At 51.1% G+C, this 17,995-nt stretch overlaps 1 protein-coding gene across 13 annotated transcripts in view; it reads left to right on the plus strand.

The window, feature by feature from the left end:
• Nucleotides 1-17,995, plus strand: part of LOC140424010 (girdin-like) — a 695,300-nt gene that overhangs the window by 558,250 nt on the left and 119,055 nt on the right. For all 13 annotated transcript variants that reach the window (XM_072507832.1, XM_072507831.1, XM_072507835.1 and 10 more), the window contains one exon: nt 6,938-7,083. In XM_072507832.1, coding sequence (XP_072363933.1) covers nt 6,938-7,083 — 146 coding nt within the window. The remainder of the gene's footprint in view (nt 1-6,937; nt 7,084-17,995) is intronic.

Genomic DNA, 17,995 nt, shown 5'->3' on the forward strand with positions numbered 1-17,995 from the left:
AGGCCATGCGTACTAAACGATAAACGCATCTTTTCAATTGTTGCGCAGGACGTTGTCCCCTGCATCTTATGCACCTCTAGCCATTTGGACTGGGCGTCAATTAGTAGAAGGAACATGGATCCTTGAAAAGGGCCTGCGAAATCTGCATGCAAGCGTGCCCAAGGCCGCCCTGGCCATTCCCAGTGATGTAGGGGCGCGGCCGGCAGATGCTTCTGATGCTCCTGGCAAATGGAGCAGTTTTGGGCCACCTTCTCAATGTCGGTGTCGAGGCCTGGCCACCAGACATAACTCCGGGCCAACATTTTCATTTTGGTCACGCCTGGATGCCCATTGTGCAAGTCTGTTAGTATCAGCTCCTGGCCTTTTTCTGGGACAATCACACGCGTCCCCCACAAGAGGATGCCGTCTTCCACGCTGAATTCTGACAGCTTGGAGGAAAATGCCCGCAACTCGCCTGGGAGCTGTCTATGCTGCCCACCATACAGGACTATGTGCCGAACCTTTGACAGGACTGGCTCCGTCTGGGTCCACTCACGGATCTGTGATGCCGTGACAGGCAAGGTGTGCATAAAATTTAGGGTTGCAACCACCTCACCAGTCGTGGGGGTCGACATGGGGCCGGTCGAAAAAGGCAATCGGCTCAGTGCGTCGGCATTTGCTATCTGCGTACCTGGTTTGTGCTCCAGAGAATACTCGTATGCAGCAAGCAACAAAGCCCAGCGCTGGATCCGTGCAGAAGCAATGGGCGGTATTGGCTTATCCTCTCTGAAAAGTCCCAGCAGGGGCTTATGATCAGTCATGATAGTGAAATGGCGGCCGTACACGTACTGTTGGAAGCGTTTCACCGCAAAAACCACTGCCAGGCCCTCCTTCTCGATCGGCGCGTACTTTTTCTCCGCTGCAGTCAATGTGCGGGAGGCGAAAGCTATCGGTCGTTCGGCCCCGTTCTCCATCTTGTGGGACAGGACGGCCCCAATATCATACGGGGATGCATCACATGTGACGAGCAAAGGCTTTCCAGGATCATAGTGGGTTAGTAACCCAGACGACGACAATTGTTGCTTTACCCGCCGGAAAGCGGTTTCTTGCGGCTGACCCCAAACCCAGGTGTGATTTTTCTTTAGCAGAAGGTGCAAAGGGGCCAGCGTAGTTGCCAGATTGGGGAGGAACTTCCCGTAATAGTTTACGAGACCGAGAAAAGAACGAAGATGCGAAGTGTCAGTCGGGGCGGGGGCATGTTGAATTGCACGCACCTTCTCTGCGACGGGGTGCAGACCTTCGCGGTGCACCCGATAACCTAGGTAGACTACTTCCTTTGCCTGAAATACGCACTTTGTGCAACGTAAACGGACTCCAGCCTCCGAAAGGCGTCTAAGGACAGCCTCCAGATTTTCCAAATGTTCCTGCTCCGACGTCCCTGTAATCAAAACGCCATCTAGGTAGACAGCCACACGTGGTAAAACTCTAAAAATGCCCTCCATAACACGTTGAAAAATTGCGCAGGCAGAGGATACTCCAAAGCGCAACCGTGTAAATTCATACAGGCCCCGGTGTGTATTAATCGTTACATATGGTCGGGAGGCAGGGTCCAGCTCCAACTGCAGGTAGGCGTGACTCATATCTAATTTTGTGAATGAGAGTCCACCTGCAAGCTTCGCGTAGAGATCCTCTATGAGAGGCATTGCATATCGGTTGAGTCGGAAAACCGTATTCACTGTAAGTTTATAGTCGCCACACAAGCGAACTGTGGCATCTGGCTTCATTACAGGTACAATTGGTGCTGCCCAGTCAGCAAAACGGACGAGCCTGATAATACCCAAACTCTCCAAACGAGTGAGCTCCCCTTCTACCTTCTCGAGCAAGGCGTAAGGCACTGGGCGCACCCAGAAATAGCGCGGCGTGGCTCCTGGTTCAACTTGGATACGGGCTACGGCCCCTTTTATTTTCCCCAAACCAGGCTGGAATACATCTGGGTATCGTCCTAGCACCTCAGTCAACCCTTCAGAAACTGTTTGGAGGATGTGCTGCCATTGCAACCGCAAATGGCGCAACCAGTCCCGACCCAACAGGCTGGGCCCATGGCCGTGCAGCACGATAAGTGGGAAACGCCCCTCCTGGCGTCCATAGACAACAGGGGTCATTGTAGTTCCTGCAATGTCCAGTGGTTCCCCCGTGTAGGTGGCCAACCTGGCCTGTGAGTCGGTTAATGGAACGGTCTGTATACCCTGCTTGATGCGGTCGAATGTCCTCTGGGCGATCACGGAGACCGCTGCGCCAGTATCCAACTCCATCTCAAGCGGGTGGCCATTGACACGTAATGTCACCTTAATGGGGGCCACACGGGGAGCTGCCACACAATGCAGCTGCAGGCAGTCGTCCTCCGTCTCCACGTCCTCAGGAGTAGTCGCCGCAGGTTCATTCACATGGAAGATACGGCCTCTGGGCTGGTCCCAGTTCCGGCCCCAGTTTCGGTCGGAACGATGGCGCCTCTGGCGCCCTCAGGACCGCCGTCCGCGACGGGGTCGGCGTCTACAAGTCTGACACGGACATGGCTCCTCATCCATTGGCTCTGGAGAAGGCTCCCTTCGGGGAGGAATGTCCAACGGCCACTGGCGTCGGTCCGGATGTTGCCTCGACCAAGGTACCGCAGGAGTGCGGGGAGACGTTTTCGGACGGAAGGGGTTGCGCCCCAAGGCATGCACTCCCATCCCTGTAGCTCCTGTACTCCTCGCTCTGCGCTCTCTCGGGACAATACTATTTGAGTGGCCTGTTGAAAAGTCAATGTTGGATCCGCTAACAACTTTCTCTGGGTGGCCGCATTGTTAATACCCCAAACCAAACGGTCACGTAACATTTCTGACAAGGTCTCACCATAGTCACAGTACTCCGCAATCCTGCGTAGCCTGGCAAGGGATTCTCCAGGGGTCCTCTCAGCGGTATTAAACCGATAACGCTGGACTATCGTGGACGGGGTTGGGTTAAAGTGTTGCCCCACTATATTCACAAGTTCGTCAAACGTTTTGGTGTCCGGCGCAGCTGGGTACGTAAGGCTCCTAATCACCCCAAACGTATGCGGGCCGCAGGCGGTGAGCAATATGACCACCTGGCGCTCGTTTTTGGTGATATTGTTTGCCCGGAAATAGTAACGCATCCGTTGTGTGTACTGGTTCCAGCGCAGCATCAAAAACATCCAAATGTCCGTACAGAGGCATGGTATAATAGAAAACGACTTCCAACCTGTATCCAACAAAAATCCAGGGAGGTGGCTTCAGCAGTGTAGACAGCTATTCACTTTAACCTTCGTCGCCAGTTTTGTAAGGGCCACGAAGAATCCAGCACGAGTTTTAAGGATACAAAGTAATAACATTTATTTACTATAACATATATACATAACAGTAGCAGTAACTTCCCTTGCTACATACTCCTTCCTGGCTGGTTCCTGAACTGGCCAGCTTTATTTATACTAGGAGTTTACTAGTGGTTTCTCCGCCCCCCCCCCCTCATTGGGGAAGCTCATACTCCCACAGGATTGTGGGATAGTCATTAGTCCCCAGCCAATGGTAAGTAGGCAGGTTATAACAATGAGGCTGTGGAGGAACCTAAAGACCAGCCAGAGGCTGCAGGACTGGCGGCAGCGGCGAGGGCAAGGAAGGCCCTCATCCTTGCTCGATTAACTTATGATGTGGCCCCGTCCGCCACCCCCACTCCCATTTCCCACACTCCCAGGGTGTGTGTCACATCACTCCAGGGTGTCGGCACTGTCAGCGGGTCACTGTCGAGGCAGGGGAGTGATGATAACCCGCAGAGAGCTGAGCGCCGGTGCTCCTCAACCTATGCCATAGGCTGACCCTTGCCTGTCAGCTGAGTGTTCGCTCACACCCACCACCTGCAAGTGATGTACCTGGGGAGGGGGGGATGCCTAGAGAGATGGGCAAAGGGTTCGGAAGTCAGCCCACATTGCGAAAGCGACAGAGACATCATACTGGTTGTGTTTAATGTGTAATATAATTCCTCACTCTCCCAATGGGCCCTGGCTCACTTCTCGACGGCACATGGACTCTTTCACAAATGGTGCCGACGTCATGCACCAGGCTCTCCACTGCAGTCTCCACCCTATCAGTGTTGGCCTCGGTGCCACGCATTGCCAGCGTCATCTCCAGTGCCCGTAGCCTCTGGGACTCCTCCATGCAGCTATGGATCTGCTGGAGTGTCGCTGACATCTCCCTTTGAATGCCCCAGCCGCTCCCTAACGTCCCTCATCAGCTCTGGGTATACCTCATCCACAGGCTCAGCATCAGGGAGGGGGGATTGGGGTTGCATGGAGAGTTGGGGGGTGGATGGTCCCGTGGTGACAGTAAGGTCTTAGGCGGGAGGTGAGGTGGGGGTTGGTATCTACTTACTCGTGCTGCCCGGTGTAGGTCATTGACCTTCTTCCTGCACTGGAGGCCAGTCCTCCTGGTCACAATACAGAAGTTCACTGCTGCTGCCACCTCATCCCAGGCAGCACTGGCTGCCCTATGACTGAGCCTTCTGGATCCTTGGGGGAACAGGACATCCCTCCTGGCCTCCACAGCGTCTAACAGCCTCCACAGGCGTGCGTCACTGAATCTTGGGGCTGGTCTCCTCGGCGTCATTGTTGCGAGCTGGCAGGGGTTGTCTGAGTATGTGCTGAACGACCTTGTTAGCGGGGGGCTGACGGTCAGCTGGCGAGCCTTCCTTTGCAGCAAGAAGCCCGTGAGGCTTCGTTAAGTGGACCAATTAATGTTGAATAGCGTTGCTGGCCTCGTTGGGTCGAACGGCAGGAAGCTCGCAGCAATTCCCGCTCGCTGCAACACTTCAAAATCTTTCCAGAGAATTGTGCCCTATATCTTTTGTCAGCCTGGGAGCTCTAACTTAGGACACCCATTCTTTCACTTATCTGGAAATGTGTATAATTTTTGAAAGATTCCTGTTGCTTATTTACTGTATTACCTGCCAAACATTGATTCCGATCCACCTGGGCCAGATTCCTTTTAAATTCACTGAAATTAACCCACTTCCTGTTAATTATTCTAAATAAATATTTAAATGTTTGATATTTCCTTGTATTTTTATATATCGATTCTAAACATAATAATAAAATTTTCCCAAATGCTCTCCAACTGAAATATGCGTCTATTGCTTCATTTCATTCTTCCGAATGAGAACAAGTACAAAGTCTTTCCTCACTGAAGTGGCAGCATATTGATTTCTTAAAAGGCCCTCGTCTGAATATTTCAGGAGTTCCTTCCTTTTTGCCCTTTGCATTGTTATTTTTCCTATCTATAGTAGAATAATTGAAATCCCTGATTATCAGTACTCTAGAGTTCATGCATCTTTGTGCACTTCCCACTATTTGATTACCTAAATAGCTAATATTGTTCCTTCATTCTAACAAAATAGGTTCTTTTTTTGAACCCTCAAGTACATAACTCCTGCCTGGTGCTGAAACGGTATTTTTGGTCAATACTCCCACCACCCCTTCCTTTTTTACTATCCCTAATTTTTAGAATATCTTATAGCCTGTTAAGTTTCTATCACTCCCTTTGTTTAAACTAGATCTTGATTATTTCCCCTATATCATAATCCCATGTGGCTACTTGTACCTACAACTCATCAGCCTTATCTACCATACTCCAAGCATTCATGCACTCTAAACCGATCCGTGTCTGCCTCACGTTCCCCATGTCTGATCTCTCCTATTTCAGAACTATTTATTCTCGTGCTGTTCTTTTGCCCCAGTCCTCTGTGCACCTTGTATCACTTCTCTAATGCTTCATTCTCATGTTCCTTCCCCTGCTAGATCATTTTAAACCCTTTCCCTCACAACACTCGTTCAGCTCACCGCAAGGACATTGGTTCCAGCCCTATTGAGGTATCACCCTCCCATCTTGAGCAGGTCCCCTTCTACCTCAGGATTGATTCAAGTACCCCAGGAATCTGAAGCCCTTCCTTAAAAACCATTTTTTTTTAGCAACAGCTTAACCAGTTTATCTTACTTCTCCTGTATTCATTATCAGATGGCATTGAGAGTAATCAGACATTATTACCTTAATGGTTTGCTCTTTTACTTCCTCGCTTGCTCTTGAAATTCTTGTCCATTGGGCCTCAATCCTTCTGCTTTCATTATTAGTTCCAACACTGACCAACAACTTCTGACTGTTAGCCATCCTCTTGCATGTGTAACCAACCAGTGTTATATAAGTATTGGTCAGACGAACTCGCCTGATTGTTTTCAAAGTTTAATAGGATTTTTATATCCACCAAAGGGGGCAGTTGGGTCCATGGTTTAATTTCTTATCTAAAAGATAAGCACTTTCCATTCCTCAGACCTGCACTGAAATTGCCCATGATTATGAAGTGGAGCTTGAGCCCATGCTTTTCAGACTCTTTGAGATGAGTGCTACCGTTGAGTCACTGGTGATGCCCAAAATTTCTGAAAGTGGGAAATGACCTGATAAAATGCCAACCAAATTTTGACAATGTCCCATTTCTAAGATTTGGTGGTTTTCGATCCCACTACAATCTCTCACAAAGTGGGTCACTATGGTATCATAAGATGGCTCAGAAAGCAAATTGCCTTATTTTCAGGTATCTGAGAACTGCAGCAGTCTTCCCTATCGTAAATGCCTGTTAATTTGCCTGTTGAAGCTACTGAGGAGAATTATTATATGTTTTAGTTGAACTCCAATCCGCCCCCCCCAAAAGTTTTTCCTGTGTTCACATTTTGAGCTGCAGACAAGAATTCAGATGGTATCTCTTATTTGACTATGTAACACTTTAAAATTGGGAGGTTTTTAAGTTCAGTAATGCACCCGTTATTTTCTTTTTTAGCCTTTTGATATGTTGAAGGGTATATCTGAAAGTTTTTATCTGATAATTTGCAAATGTGTTGCACCATGTTTTGGTTTTCATGCAGCTCCTGAGTCAATTGAAAGGGAATCTTGAGGAAGAAAATCGACATTTGCTGGACCAGATCCAGACATTAATGCTGCATAATAAGTCACTGTTGGAACAGAGCATGGAAAGTAAGGATCTGTTCCATGTGGAGCAAAGACAGTATATGTAAGTAGAATGAGAGGGAGCACTTTCAATGGGATAATTAAAAACACTGTCCCCTTGCCAGATTGAAAAGGATGCATTGTCCTATCATGTTGTCACCAGGAGTGGAAAGTAAAACATATTCCCTGTACTATTGTCTTCAATATGTTTCTCAAATACAATCCATAGTTTCCTTAAGTCTGGAATATCTACTAAAATGCTCATTAAAACACGAGTTTTCAGATCCTTCTAAATAGAGCAAATGTTTAATATGATCACGGGTTGATAGAATCAGTGACAAGGCAGAGGGTGGCATTGTGTTGAAATCCTCACAAAGAGCACCTCACAAAGAGCGAAGAGCACTGCAGACCAAATTTATGCAAGTTGTTGGAGAATGTTTTATTTTTCTAAAAAATCTTTTTATTGGCATTTTCAAATTATATACATTGCCGTATGTTTTCATTTATTGTATTGTACAAAAAGGCTTCTTCTTAGGTTTCTCTATTTACAGTCTGTCGCCGCCTGTCTCAGCGTACAATCCTCCCTAGCCCCCTCCAGCTCCCCTCTCCCTAACCTCCTCCCGCCCAACCCCCTGATGCCCTCCCTTTTTTTCACACAAATGTTTTCAAATACAGTTTTGGATACACTTGCAAAGCAAAACACATAGGCTCGAGGAAATATACCTGGACAGAAGGGGTCTTTCCTCCCCTCTCTTCTTTCTTTTTTTTACCAATCATCTAACTGGGCCATTGCTCATTTCCCCTTCCCGTTTTTTCTCGGATTCTCTCGCCGTGCTGAGGTTGCTGCCACTGTTGTCTTCCCCTGTGCCCCCCGCCCCCCTGTTATTGTTCCCTTATCTGGAAACCAGGGGCTGGTTTAGCACTGGGCTAAATCGCTGGCTTTGAAAGCAGACCAAGGCAGGCCAGCAGCACGGTTCAATTACCGTACCAGCCTCCCCGAACAGGCACCGGAATGTGGCGACTAGGGGCTTTTCACAGTAACTTCATTTGAAGCCTACTTGTGACAGTAAGCGATTTTCATTTCATTTGTTCCCCCTTCTGGCTCCCCTTTTTTGTTCTCACCTCCCTCCCTTCGCATCCCCCTTCCCCCCCCTTTTCCACTGCTGCCCCCCCATTCTTTCTTACTGAGTTTTGCTACCTCACCTTGCTTTCCTCTTTCTGCCATGTCCTGGCTATTTCTCCCTGGCTACTTATTTATATATGTGTTGGCCACAAACGGGTCTCTGAACAGTCGGGTGAATGGCTCCCATGTTTTGTGGAAGCCCTCTTCCGACCCACAGATAGCAAATTTGATTTTCTCCATTTGGAGAAATTCCGATAGGTCGGACAGCCAGTCTGCAGCTTTAGGTAGTGCTGCTGACCGCCAGCCGAGCAAGATTCTACGTGGGCGATCAGGGAGGCAAAGGCAAGGGCATCCCCCTCCTCCCCATGAAGAGATCTAGCTGGTCTGATACAGCGAAAACCGCCACGTTCGGGCAGGCTCCATCCTCAACCCCACCGCTTTGGACATTGCCTCGAAGAAGGCTGTCCAGTACCTAGCAAGTCTGGGGCAAGACCAGAACATGTGGCCGTGATTGGCCGAGCCTCCTTGGCACCGTTCACATCTATCCTCCACCTCCTGGAAGAACCTGCTCAAGTGGGCTCTATGTACTACTTTTAGCTGCGTTAGGTTGAGCCTCGCGCATATGGAGGTAGAGTTGACCCTGTGCAGTGCTTCGCTCCAAAATCCCCACCCTATTTTGAACCCCAAGTCTTCCTTCCATTTCCTCCTTGACATATCCAGTTCGGTGTCAGCCCTCTCCAGCAGTCGTTCGTACAGTACATGTCACTACAGTTCCCTCTGCCTAGGATGTCTGCGTCCAGTAGCTCTTCAAATAATGTCTGTCATGGTCGCTGCGGGTATGTCCTTGCGTCCTTCCGTAGGAAGTTTTTAAGCTGCAGGTATCGGAGTTTGTTGCCTTTAGCTAGTTGGAATCTCTGCGTCAGTTCGTCCAGTGTTGTGACCCTACCGTCAGTGTATAGGTTCCTGAACGTCAATGTCTCTCTCTCTCTCTCTCTCTCTCTCTCTCTCTCTCTCTCTCTCTCTCTTCTCCCCCTCTCTCTCTTCTCCCCCCCCCCTTGCTTGTCTCCACCTTTTTAAGGTGGCGTCGGTGAGTGCTGATTGGTGCAGATGGGGGCTTTGTCAGACATTTTGGTCAGTCCGAATTGCTGCCATAGTTGGTTCCACGTCTGGAGGGTGGCTATCACCACTGGGCTGCTGGAGTGTTGCTTGGGCGGGGATGGGAGTGCCACCGTGGTGAGGGCCCGGAGAGAGGTCCCCTTGCAGGAGGACTCCTCCGCGTGCACCCACTCGGCTTCTGGCTCCTTTTTCCATCCCAACACTCTTTCCACTGTCGCTCCCCAGTGGTAGAATTATAGGTTTGGGAGGGCTCGTCCTCCCCTGGATTTTGTTTCCTGTAGGACCTTCTTTGTGATCCTAGCATTCTTTCCCCCCCATACAAATGCCATGATTAACTTGTCCAGTGAGTTAAAAAAGGCCTTGGGGATATAGATCGGGATGGATCTGAGTAGGAAGAGGTACCAGGGCAGTGCGTTCCTTTTGATTGTCTGTACTCTCCACACCAGGGAGAGTGGGAGTGTGTTCCATCTCTGCAGGTCCTTTTTGACTTCCTCAGTCAACTGGTAAGGTTCCATTTGTGGATCTCTGTCCAGTCATGAGCGATTTGGATCCCCAGGTAACGGAATTTGTGTCGGGCTTGTTTAAACGGCAGTCCCACCAGCTGCCCCTCCCCCTTGCGGGTTCACCGGGAAAATCTCACTTTTACTCATGCAAAGGCACCAAACTCTTTCAGGAGCGAGATGATTCCTTCCATGATGCTTTGTAGAGATCCAAGATGTAGAGGAACAGGGCATCCACATAGAGCGAGACTCTATGCTCTCTGCCTCTTCTTTGGATCCTCCTCCAGTTCTTTGCTGTTCTGAGCACGATCGCTAATGGTTCAATCGTTGGGCGAACAACAGCTGGGTCAGCCGGCATCCCTGCCTGGTGCCCCTGTGCAGCTGGAAGTACTGGGAGCTGGTGTTGTTTGTCCATACGCTTGCCATGGGAGCGTTGTACAAGAGCTTCACCTATGAGGTGAATCCGAGCCCGAACCGTTCCAGCACCTCTATGAGGTACTTCCACTCGACTCTGTCGAAGGCCTTTTCTGCATCCAGGGTGACGATCACCTCAGATGCTGTCCCCGGATGGGGTCATGATCATGTTCAGCAGGTACCTGATGTTCGATATTAGCTGTCTACCTTTGACAAAGCCCGTTTGATCCTCTGTGACCACCTCTAGTACGCAGTCTTCTAGCCTTTTGGCTAGGACCTTGGTCAATATTTTGCCGTCTACGTTTAGGAGCGAGATGGGTCTGTATGAACCGCATTCAGTTGGGTCCTTGTCGTTCTTGGGTATTAGCGAGATTGAGGCTTGTGCTAGCGTAGGTGGCAGTGTGCTCTTTGCCAGTGAGTCTGTGAACATCTCCCGCAGGTGTGGGGCCAGTACTGTCACAAATATTTTGTAGAAGTCCGTTGGGGTCCCGGCTCCTTCCCGCCTGCATGGAGCTTATACTCTCCATGATCTCTCCCAGTTCTAACAGTGTTCTCAGGTTCCGTGTCTGTCCTCCCCCACGACTGGCATGTCCAGTCCATCGACGAACTATTTCATCCCCTGTTGGGGGCTCTGAGGTGTGCAGTCCCCGGTCAAAGTCCTCGAAGGTTTTGTTAACCTTGTCTGGGTCTGTTTCTAGCGTGCATCTGTTGTCCCTAATTTGCGTGACTTCTCTGGTGGCTGCCTGCTTTCTCAGCTGGTGCGCCAACATGCGGCTGGCTTTGTCCCCGTGTTCGTATAGGATCACCGTGCCTGCCGGAGTTGATGCACTGCTTCCCTTGTGGAGAGCAGGTCAAAGTCCATTTGTAGCTTTTTCCTCTCCGCCAAGAGCTCTACAGCCGGGGCCTCAGAGTATTTACGGTCTACCTCCAGTATGGAGTCGACCAGCTGCTACCTAGCCACTCGCTTCTATCTATCCCTTTGCACTTTAAAGACGATAATTTCCCCTCTAATCACAACCTTTAGTGCCTCCCAGAACGTGGAGGTTGTTTTGGTTGTTTGCCGTATACTCTGCTATGGCCTGTGATACCCTCTCGCTGAACGCCTTGTCAGCCAGTAGGGCGGTGTCCAACCTCCATGTGGGCCGTTGGGTTCTGCCTGTCTCCAACCTCACATCTATCCGACAGCGGGTAAGCAAGAGCTGGGTGAGACAGACTTACCATTCCTGCTGCGGGACGAGGGCTGGGGAGATAGCGATTCTGTTAAATAAAAGGACAATGTTTAAGGCAACGAAGGCGGTAACGGACCCAGGGGGATGGTACGTCATGGTCAGCGGTTCTCTGGACGGGGCATCGGTAGTACTTGCCAATGTGTACGCTCCCAACTGGGACGACACGAAATTCATTAAAAAGACCATGGTGGAAATCCCTGACATAGCGACGCACCGACTGATCATGGTGGGGGTGACTTTAACTGTGTACAGGACCCACGGACAGACAGGTCGAACCCCAGAATGGCGAAGGAACTCGGTCGCTTCATGGGGCAGATGGGGCAGTGGACCCATGGAGATTCACCACCCAGGGGAGAAGGAGTTCTCCTTCTTCTCCCCAGTACACAACGTACACTCAAGGATTGACTTATTTGTGCTCTGTTGACTTCTATCTTTATTAATACCACAGGATGCAAGTACGTTCCGTGTATTGGACAAATGACCACACAACAGTATATTAGTTCAATTATAGTTTATTATCAAACATAGGATTGGTTCTATACTTAATAACTTACATGCTACTATACATTAGACTATATCTTGACAGCTTAAATGACCTTTAATTAACTTTCAAGTGACCGGCTCTGTGCAGGTTAGACAAGACCTTTATCTGGTTCCCCATGTGTGGCAGCTGGAAGTTGTCAGGTACATCTGGGCTGAGGTTCGTCCTTCTGGTAGCAATTGCAGGTCCTTGAACTTGGCTGGTCGATATACTGCAGTTAGTGGGGCAGAGGCCAGTCCCAAAAGAGACACAGCATTGGTTCCTCTTATCCTCCGATCTTTTGCGCTCTTTTGGGCTGTCCCAACTCGGGATCCAATAGACCGATAGGATTTCGATCACCCTAATCGATTCTGGCCAATTAGGGGCGGGTACCTTGATAGCTAGGCGGCTCCTGGTTTTTATTGTCCAAGGCATGTATACACTCCCAAATAAGGTGAATAGGTGCCCCCGAGTCTGTTACTACTGTTATGTTTCAATCTGAGACTTCCGGTGGCGCCCTCGAGGAAGCAGGTCGCAGGTCGGATCATTCCCGCCCGCGATGGGCAAACAGACCTTTTCCAAAGGACTTTTTCGGGACCTGGCGACCTGAATCGGTGGAGGGGACGATAGGAAGAGGCTTTACCCCCGGGGTATGGACAGCTGGACCAGAAGTGGTCGAGTGGAGCGGCAAGGATCGAAGCGGGAGCAGCGGGGACCCCAGACTGGGCGGCGAAGCATGGCAGACGGCAGGGAGCAGAGGCCCACTGGCCAAGCGAGCGACAGATGGAATTCTTAAGGAATCGCTTAGCCGAACTGAAGAGGGACATGCTGGACCCGATGAGAGCGGCAATGGACCGAATGATCGAGGCACAGGCGGTCCAAGAGAAGGCGCTCAGGGAGGTCGAGGTGAAGCTCTCCAGCTGGACTTGAACTAAAGGACTCTAGGCTCTCAGAGCTTTTGGGGGGCCGGGGCGGGGGGTTAGAGCCACATTAGTTTAGTTGAACATGTGTGGTATGGGCAAACAGAGTTGATCGGGGAAGTGCCTTATTAACATGTTTATTCTTTCCCACTGTTCGTTTTCACTATGTTAAGGCTCTTTGCATAGGGCATTTCTCTCTATAAATGTTACAAATTTGTTTTAAATAAAAAATTTCAACAAAAAAAAAATGTTTCAATCTGAGTCCCATTGTCCTGGGCAGATCTGTGATTGACCTCCAGCAGGTGCAAGTTTCCGTATAGGTCTGGTTTGCTTTTGCAAATACACACGAGCTGTGTCTTATCTGTGTCCCTGCCTGACCACAATTCCCATTATCCTTTGCGGACGGCCATTTTAGATGGCCACAAATCCATTCTCTTGATCCTGAACGCGAAGCTGTCATGATATTCAGGTAAACATCAAGGTGCAAACATACATACATACTGATGGACAGATCAATGGACCAATCAATACACACACAACACCACAGCCAATCACAAGCAAAAGCATACACACTATAAAAAGGGGGAACACGACACTTCCGGCCCATTCCAGCAGGAGACAGCTCAGGGCACAGAGCTCACAGCAAGCGACTCAGACATTCATCATGTGCTGAGTGCTTCTCCAAGATAGTGTTAGGGTTAGGTCCACAGATTCAAGGGTAATGAACGAACCCCAGTAACCAGTTTATCATTGTAAATATTGTTAGTAATAAAACTGAGTTGTACCTTCCGCAACCGTGTTGGCTCGTCTATGGAGCAGAGAACACAACACGACAGAAGCGTGGTGGATCATGTCGTGTTGGGTGTTCCTATGCACAAATGATCCAACACGGCTGTAGATGGTACAACTCTGTTTTATTGTCTTAACAACGGCAACTACTAACTGCTGGCTTGGGTACGTGCTTCACCAGCTAACCTGTGGACCCAGCCCTATCACTATCTTAGTGAGGCACTCAGCACATGGTCTATGTCTGAGTGGCACGCTGTGAGCTCTGTGCTCTGAGCTATCTCCTGGTAGAATGAGCGGGAACTGGCGTGTTCCCTGCTTTATAGTGCGTGTGCTCTCACTGGTGATTGGCTGCGATGTTGTGTGTGCTGGTTGGTCCAACTACCTGTCCATCAGTGTGTGTGATTGCACCATGATATGTTGATGTGGATATCATGACAGGGTCACAGACCCGAACCAATACCTGCCCTGTCTACCCCAGTCACTTGTCGGTCAATTCAGGTCCTACTCTACTCTAACCTAAATGTATTACACAATTTTACCTAATTTATTATTACATACAGTTCATAAAATTAATTCATTTCATTTCTAAATTGCATTCATTTTAAGCATTTCTAACTTAAATTCATTTTAAAGACAGTTCATTTCTTTTTCCTTTTAAAATATTTTAAAAATAATTTTTATTAAAGGTTTTCATAAAATATCAATAACAAAATGAGAAAGAAAAAAGAGCCCAACAGGGTTAAGTACAAAACACAATCTAGAAAAGCAACCCCCCAAACCCCCCCCCCCACTGTACATAAATAATAAATTACCATTAACACCCCGACTTAACACAACAGGTGTATACACCCCCTCAGACCCTCCAGTGTAAATAACAGAAACAAAAATAAAGTAAACCCCCCCCCCCCCCCGAGCTGCTGCTGCCATTGACCAATGTCTATCGTTCTGCCAGAAAGTCGAAGGACGGTTGCCACCGCCTAAAGAACCCTTGTACCGACCCTCTCAAGGCGAATTTCACCCTCTCCAATTTAATGAACCCTGCCATATCGCTGATCCAGGATTCCACGCTTGGGGCCTCCCATCTTTCCACTGAAGGAGAATCCTTCGCCGGCCTACCAGGGACGCAAAGCCAGAATTCCGGCCTCTTTCGCCTCCTGCACTCCCGGCTCCTCTGCCACCCCAAATATTGCGAGCCCCCAGCCCGGTCTAACCCTGGATCCTACCACCCTCGACACCGTCCTCGCTACGCCCTTCCGAAATTCCTCCAGCGCTGGGCATGCCCAGAACATATGGGTGTGATTTGCTGGGCTCCCTGAGCACCTAACACACCTATCCTCACCCCCAAAGAACCGGCTCATCCTTGTCCCGGTCATGTGTGCCCTGTGCAGCACCTTAAACTGTATGAGGCTGAGCCTCGCGCACGAAGAGGAAGAATTCACCCTCCCTTGGGCATCTGCCCACGTCCCCTCTTCGATCTCCTCTCCCAACTCCTCCTCCCACTTACCTTTCAACTCCACCACCGAGGCCTCCTCCTCCTCCTGCATCACCTGGTAAGTTTCTGAGATCTTCCCCACTCCCATCCACCCCCCCCCCCCCCCCCCCCCCCCCCCCGAGAGCACCCTGTCCTGTACTGTGTGTGGCAGTAGCCGCGGGAATTCCACCACTTGCCGTCTGGCAAACGCCCTTACCTGTAAGTACCTGAAGGTGTTCCCCGGGGGGAGCCCGTACTTCTCCTCCAGCTCACCCAAGCTCGCGAACTTTCCGTCCACAAACAGGTCCCCCAACTTGCGTATCCCTGCCCTGTGCCACCCCGAAAACCCTCCACCTGTTCTTCCTGGGGCGAACCGGTGGTTCCCCCGTAATGGGGTCCACGCCGAGGCCCCAACTTCCCCCCCCTATGCTGCCTCCACTGCCCCCAAACTTTGGGGGCCGCCACCACCACCGGGCTCGTGGTATACCTCCTTGGAGGGAGCGGCAGCAGCGCCGTTGCCAGCCCCCCAGACTCGCACCCACACAGGCCGCCGTCTCCAGCCTCTTCCATGCAGTCCCCTCCCCCTCCATCACCCACTTGCGCACCGTCGTCGCATTGGCAGCCCAGTAGTACCCACAGAGGTTGGGCAGCGCCAGCCCCCCCCCCCCCCCCCCCCCCTATCTGTACTCCGCTCCAGGAACACCCTTCTCACCCTCGGATCCCTCGCGCCCACACAAACCCCATTATACTCCTGTTAAACCGCCTGAAAAAAGCCTTCGGGATAAACACTGGGAGGCACTGGAACAGGAACAAAAACCTTGGGAGCACCGTCATTTTGATTGACTGCACCATACCCGCCAAGGACAGCGGCAACGCGTCCCACCTCTTGAACTCCTCCTCCATTTGCTCCACCAGCCTTGTAAAGTTAAGCCTATGCAGGGCCCCCCAGCCCCTGGCCACCTGGACCCCCAAATATCTGAAGCTCCTCTCCGCCCTTTTTAGTGGGAGCTCGCCAATCCCCCTCTCCTGGTCCCCTAGCTGAACTACGAACGGCTCGCTCTTCCCCATATTGAGCTTGTACCCCGAAAAGCCCCCGAATTCCCTAAGGATCCTCATTACCTCTGGCATTCCTCCCACCGGGTCCGCCACATACAGCAGCAGGTTGTCCGCATAAAGCAACACCCTATGCTCCTCCCCACCCCGCACCAACCCCCTCCAGTTCCTCGACTCTCTCAGTGCCATAGCCAGGGGTTCAATCGCCAGTGCGAAGAGCAGGGGGGACAGGGGACACCCCAGTCTCATCCCTCGGTGCAACCGAAAGTACTCGGACCTCCTCCTATTTGTGGCCACACTCGCCATCGGGACCTCATACAACAGCCTAACCCACCTGACAAACCCCTCTCCAAACCCGAACCTCTTCAGCACCTCCCACAGGTACCCCCACTCTACCCTATCCAAGGCTATCTCAGCGTCCATCGCCACCAATATCTCCGCCTCCCCCTCCCTCGCCGGCAGCATGATAACGTTCAAAAGCCTCCGCACATTCGCGTTCAACTGTCTCCCCTTCACAAACCCTGTCTGGTCTTCATGGATGATCTGCGGCACACAATCCTCAATCCTCGTGGCTAAGACCTTCGCCAGCACCTTGGCATCTACATTTAGCAAGGAAATCGGTCTGTAAGACCCGCATTGCAGGGGATCCTTGTCCCGCTTCAGGATCAAGGAGATCAGTGCCCGGGACATCGTCGGGGGTAAAGCCCCCCCCCTCCCTTGCCTCATTAAAGGTCCTAACTAACAGCGGGCCCAACAGGTCCATATATTTTTTATAGAATTCGACCGGGAAACCGTCCAGCCCCGGTGCCTTCCCCGCCTGCATGCTTCCTATCCCTTTGATCAGCTCCTCCAGCCCAATCGGGGCCCCCAGTCCCGCCACCAGTCCCTCTTCCACCTTTGGAAACCTCAATTGGTCCCGGAAACGGCCCATCCCTCCCTCCTCCCGTGGGGGCTCGGATCGGTACAATTCCTCGTAGAAGTCCCTGAAGACCCCATTGATACCAACCCCACTCCGCACCACGCTCCCTCCCCTGTCCTTAACTCCCCCGATCTCCCTAGCTGCGTCCCGCTTCCGAAGCTGATGCGCCAGCATCTGGCTTGCCTTTTCCCCATACTCGTAGACCCCCCCCGGGCCTTCCTCCACTGCACCTCCGCCTTCCTGGTGGTCACTCTTCCTCAACAATCCTTCCTCAGGCTCTTCCGCATACCTCCTGTCTACCCTCACCATCTCCCCCACCAGCCTCTCCCTCCGCTCCTTGTGGGCCCTAATGGAGATCAGCTCTCCCCTCACCACCGCCTTCAGTGCCTCCCATACCATCCCCACTCGGACCTCCCCGTTGTCATTGGTCTCCAAGTACCTCTCTATACTTCCTCGGACCCTCTTGCTCACCTCCTCGTCTGCCAACAGCCCCACCTCCAAGCGCCACAGCGGGCGCTGGTCCCTCTCCTCCCCCATCTCCAAGTCCACCCAATGCGGGGCGTGGTCCGAAATGGCTATTTGCCGAATACTCGGTATCCTCTACTCTCGCTATCAGCGCCCTGCTCAAAATGAAAAAGTCGATTCGAGAATAAGCCTTATGGACATGTGAGAAGAATGAAAATTCCCTAGCCCCCAGCCTTGCAAATCTCCAAGGGTCCACCCCTCCCATTTGGTCCATAAATCCCCTCAACACTCTAGCCGCCGCCGGCTTCCTACCCGTCCTAGACCTGGAGCGATCCAGTGCCGGATCCAACGCCGTGTTAAAGTCTCCCCCCATTATCAGGCCCCCCACTTCCAAGTCTGGGATCCTTCCCAATATACACCACATAAAACCCATATCGTCCCAGTTCGGAGCATACAC

Source organism: Scyliorhinus torazame, chromosome 1 (genome assembly GCF_047496885.1).
Source record: "Scyliorhinus torazame isolate Kashiwa2021f chromosome 1, sScyTor2.1, whole genome shotgun sequence".
Classification (NCBI taxonomy): Eukaryota; Metazoa; Chordata; class Chondrichthyes; order Carcharhiniformes; family Scyliorhinidae; genus Scyliorhinus; species Scyliorhinus torazame.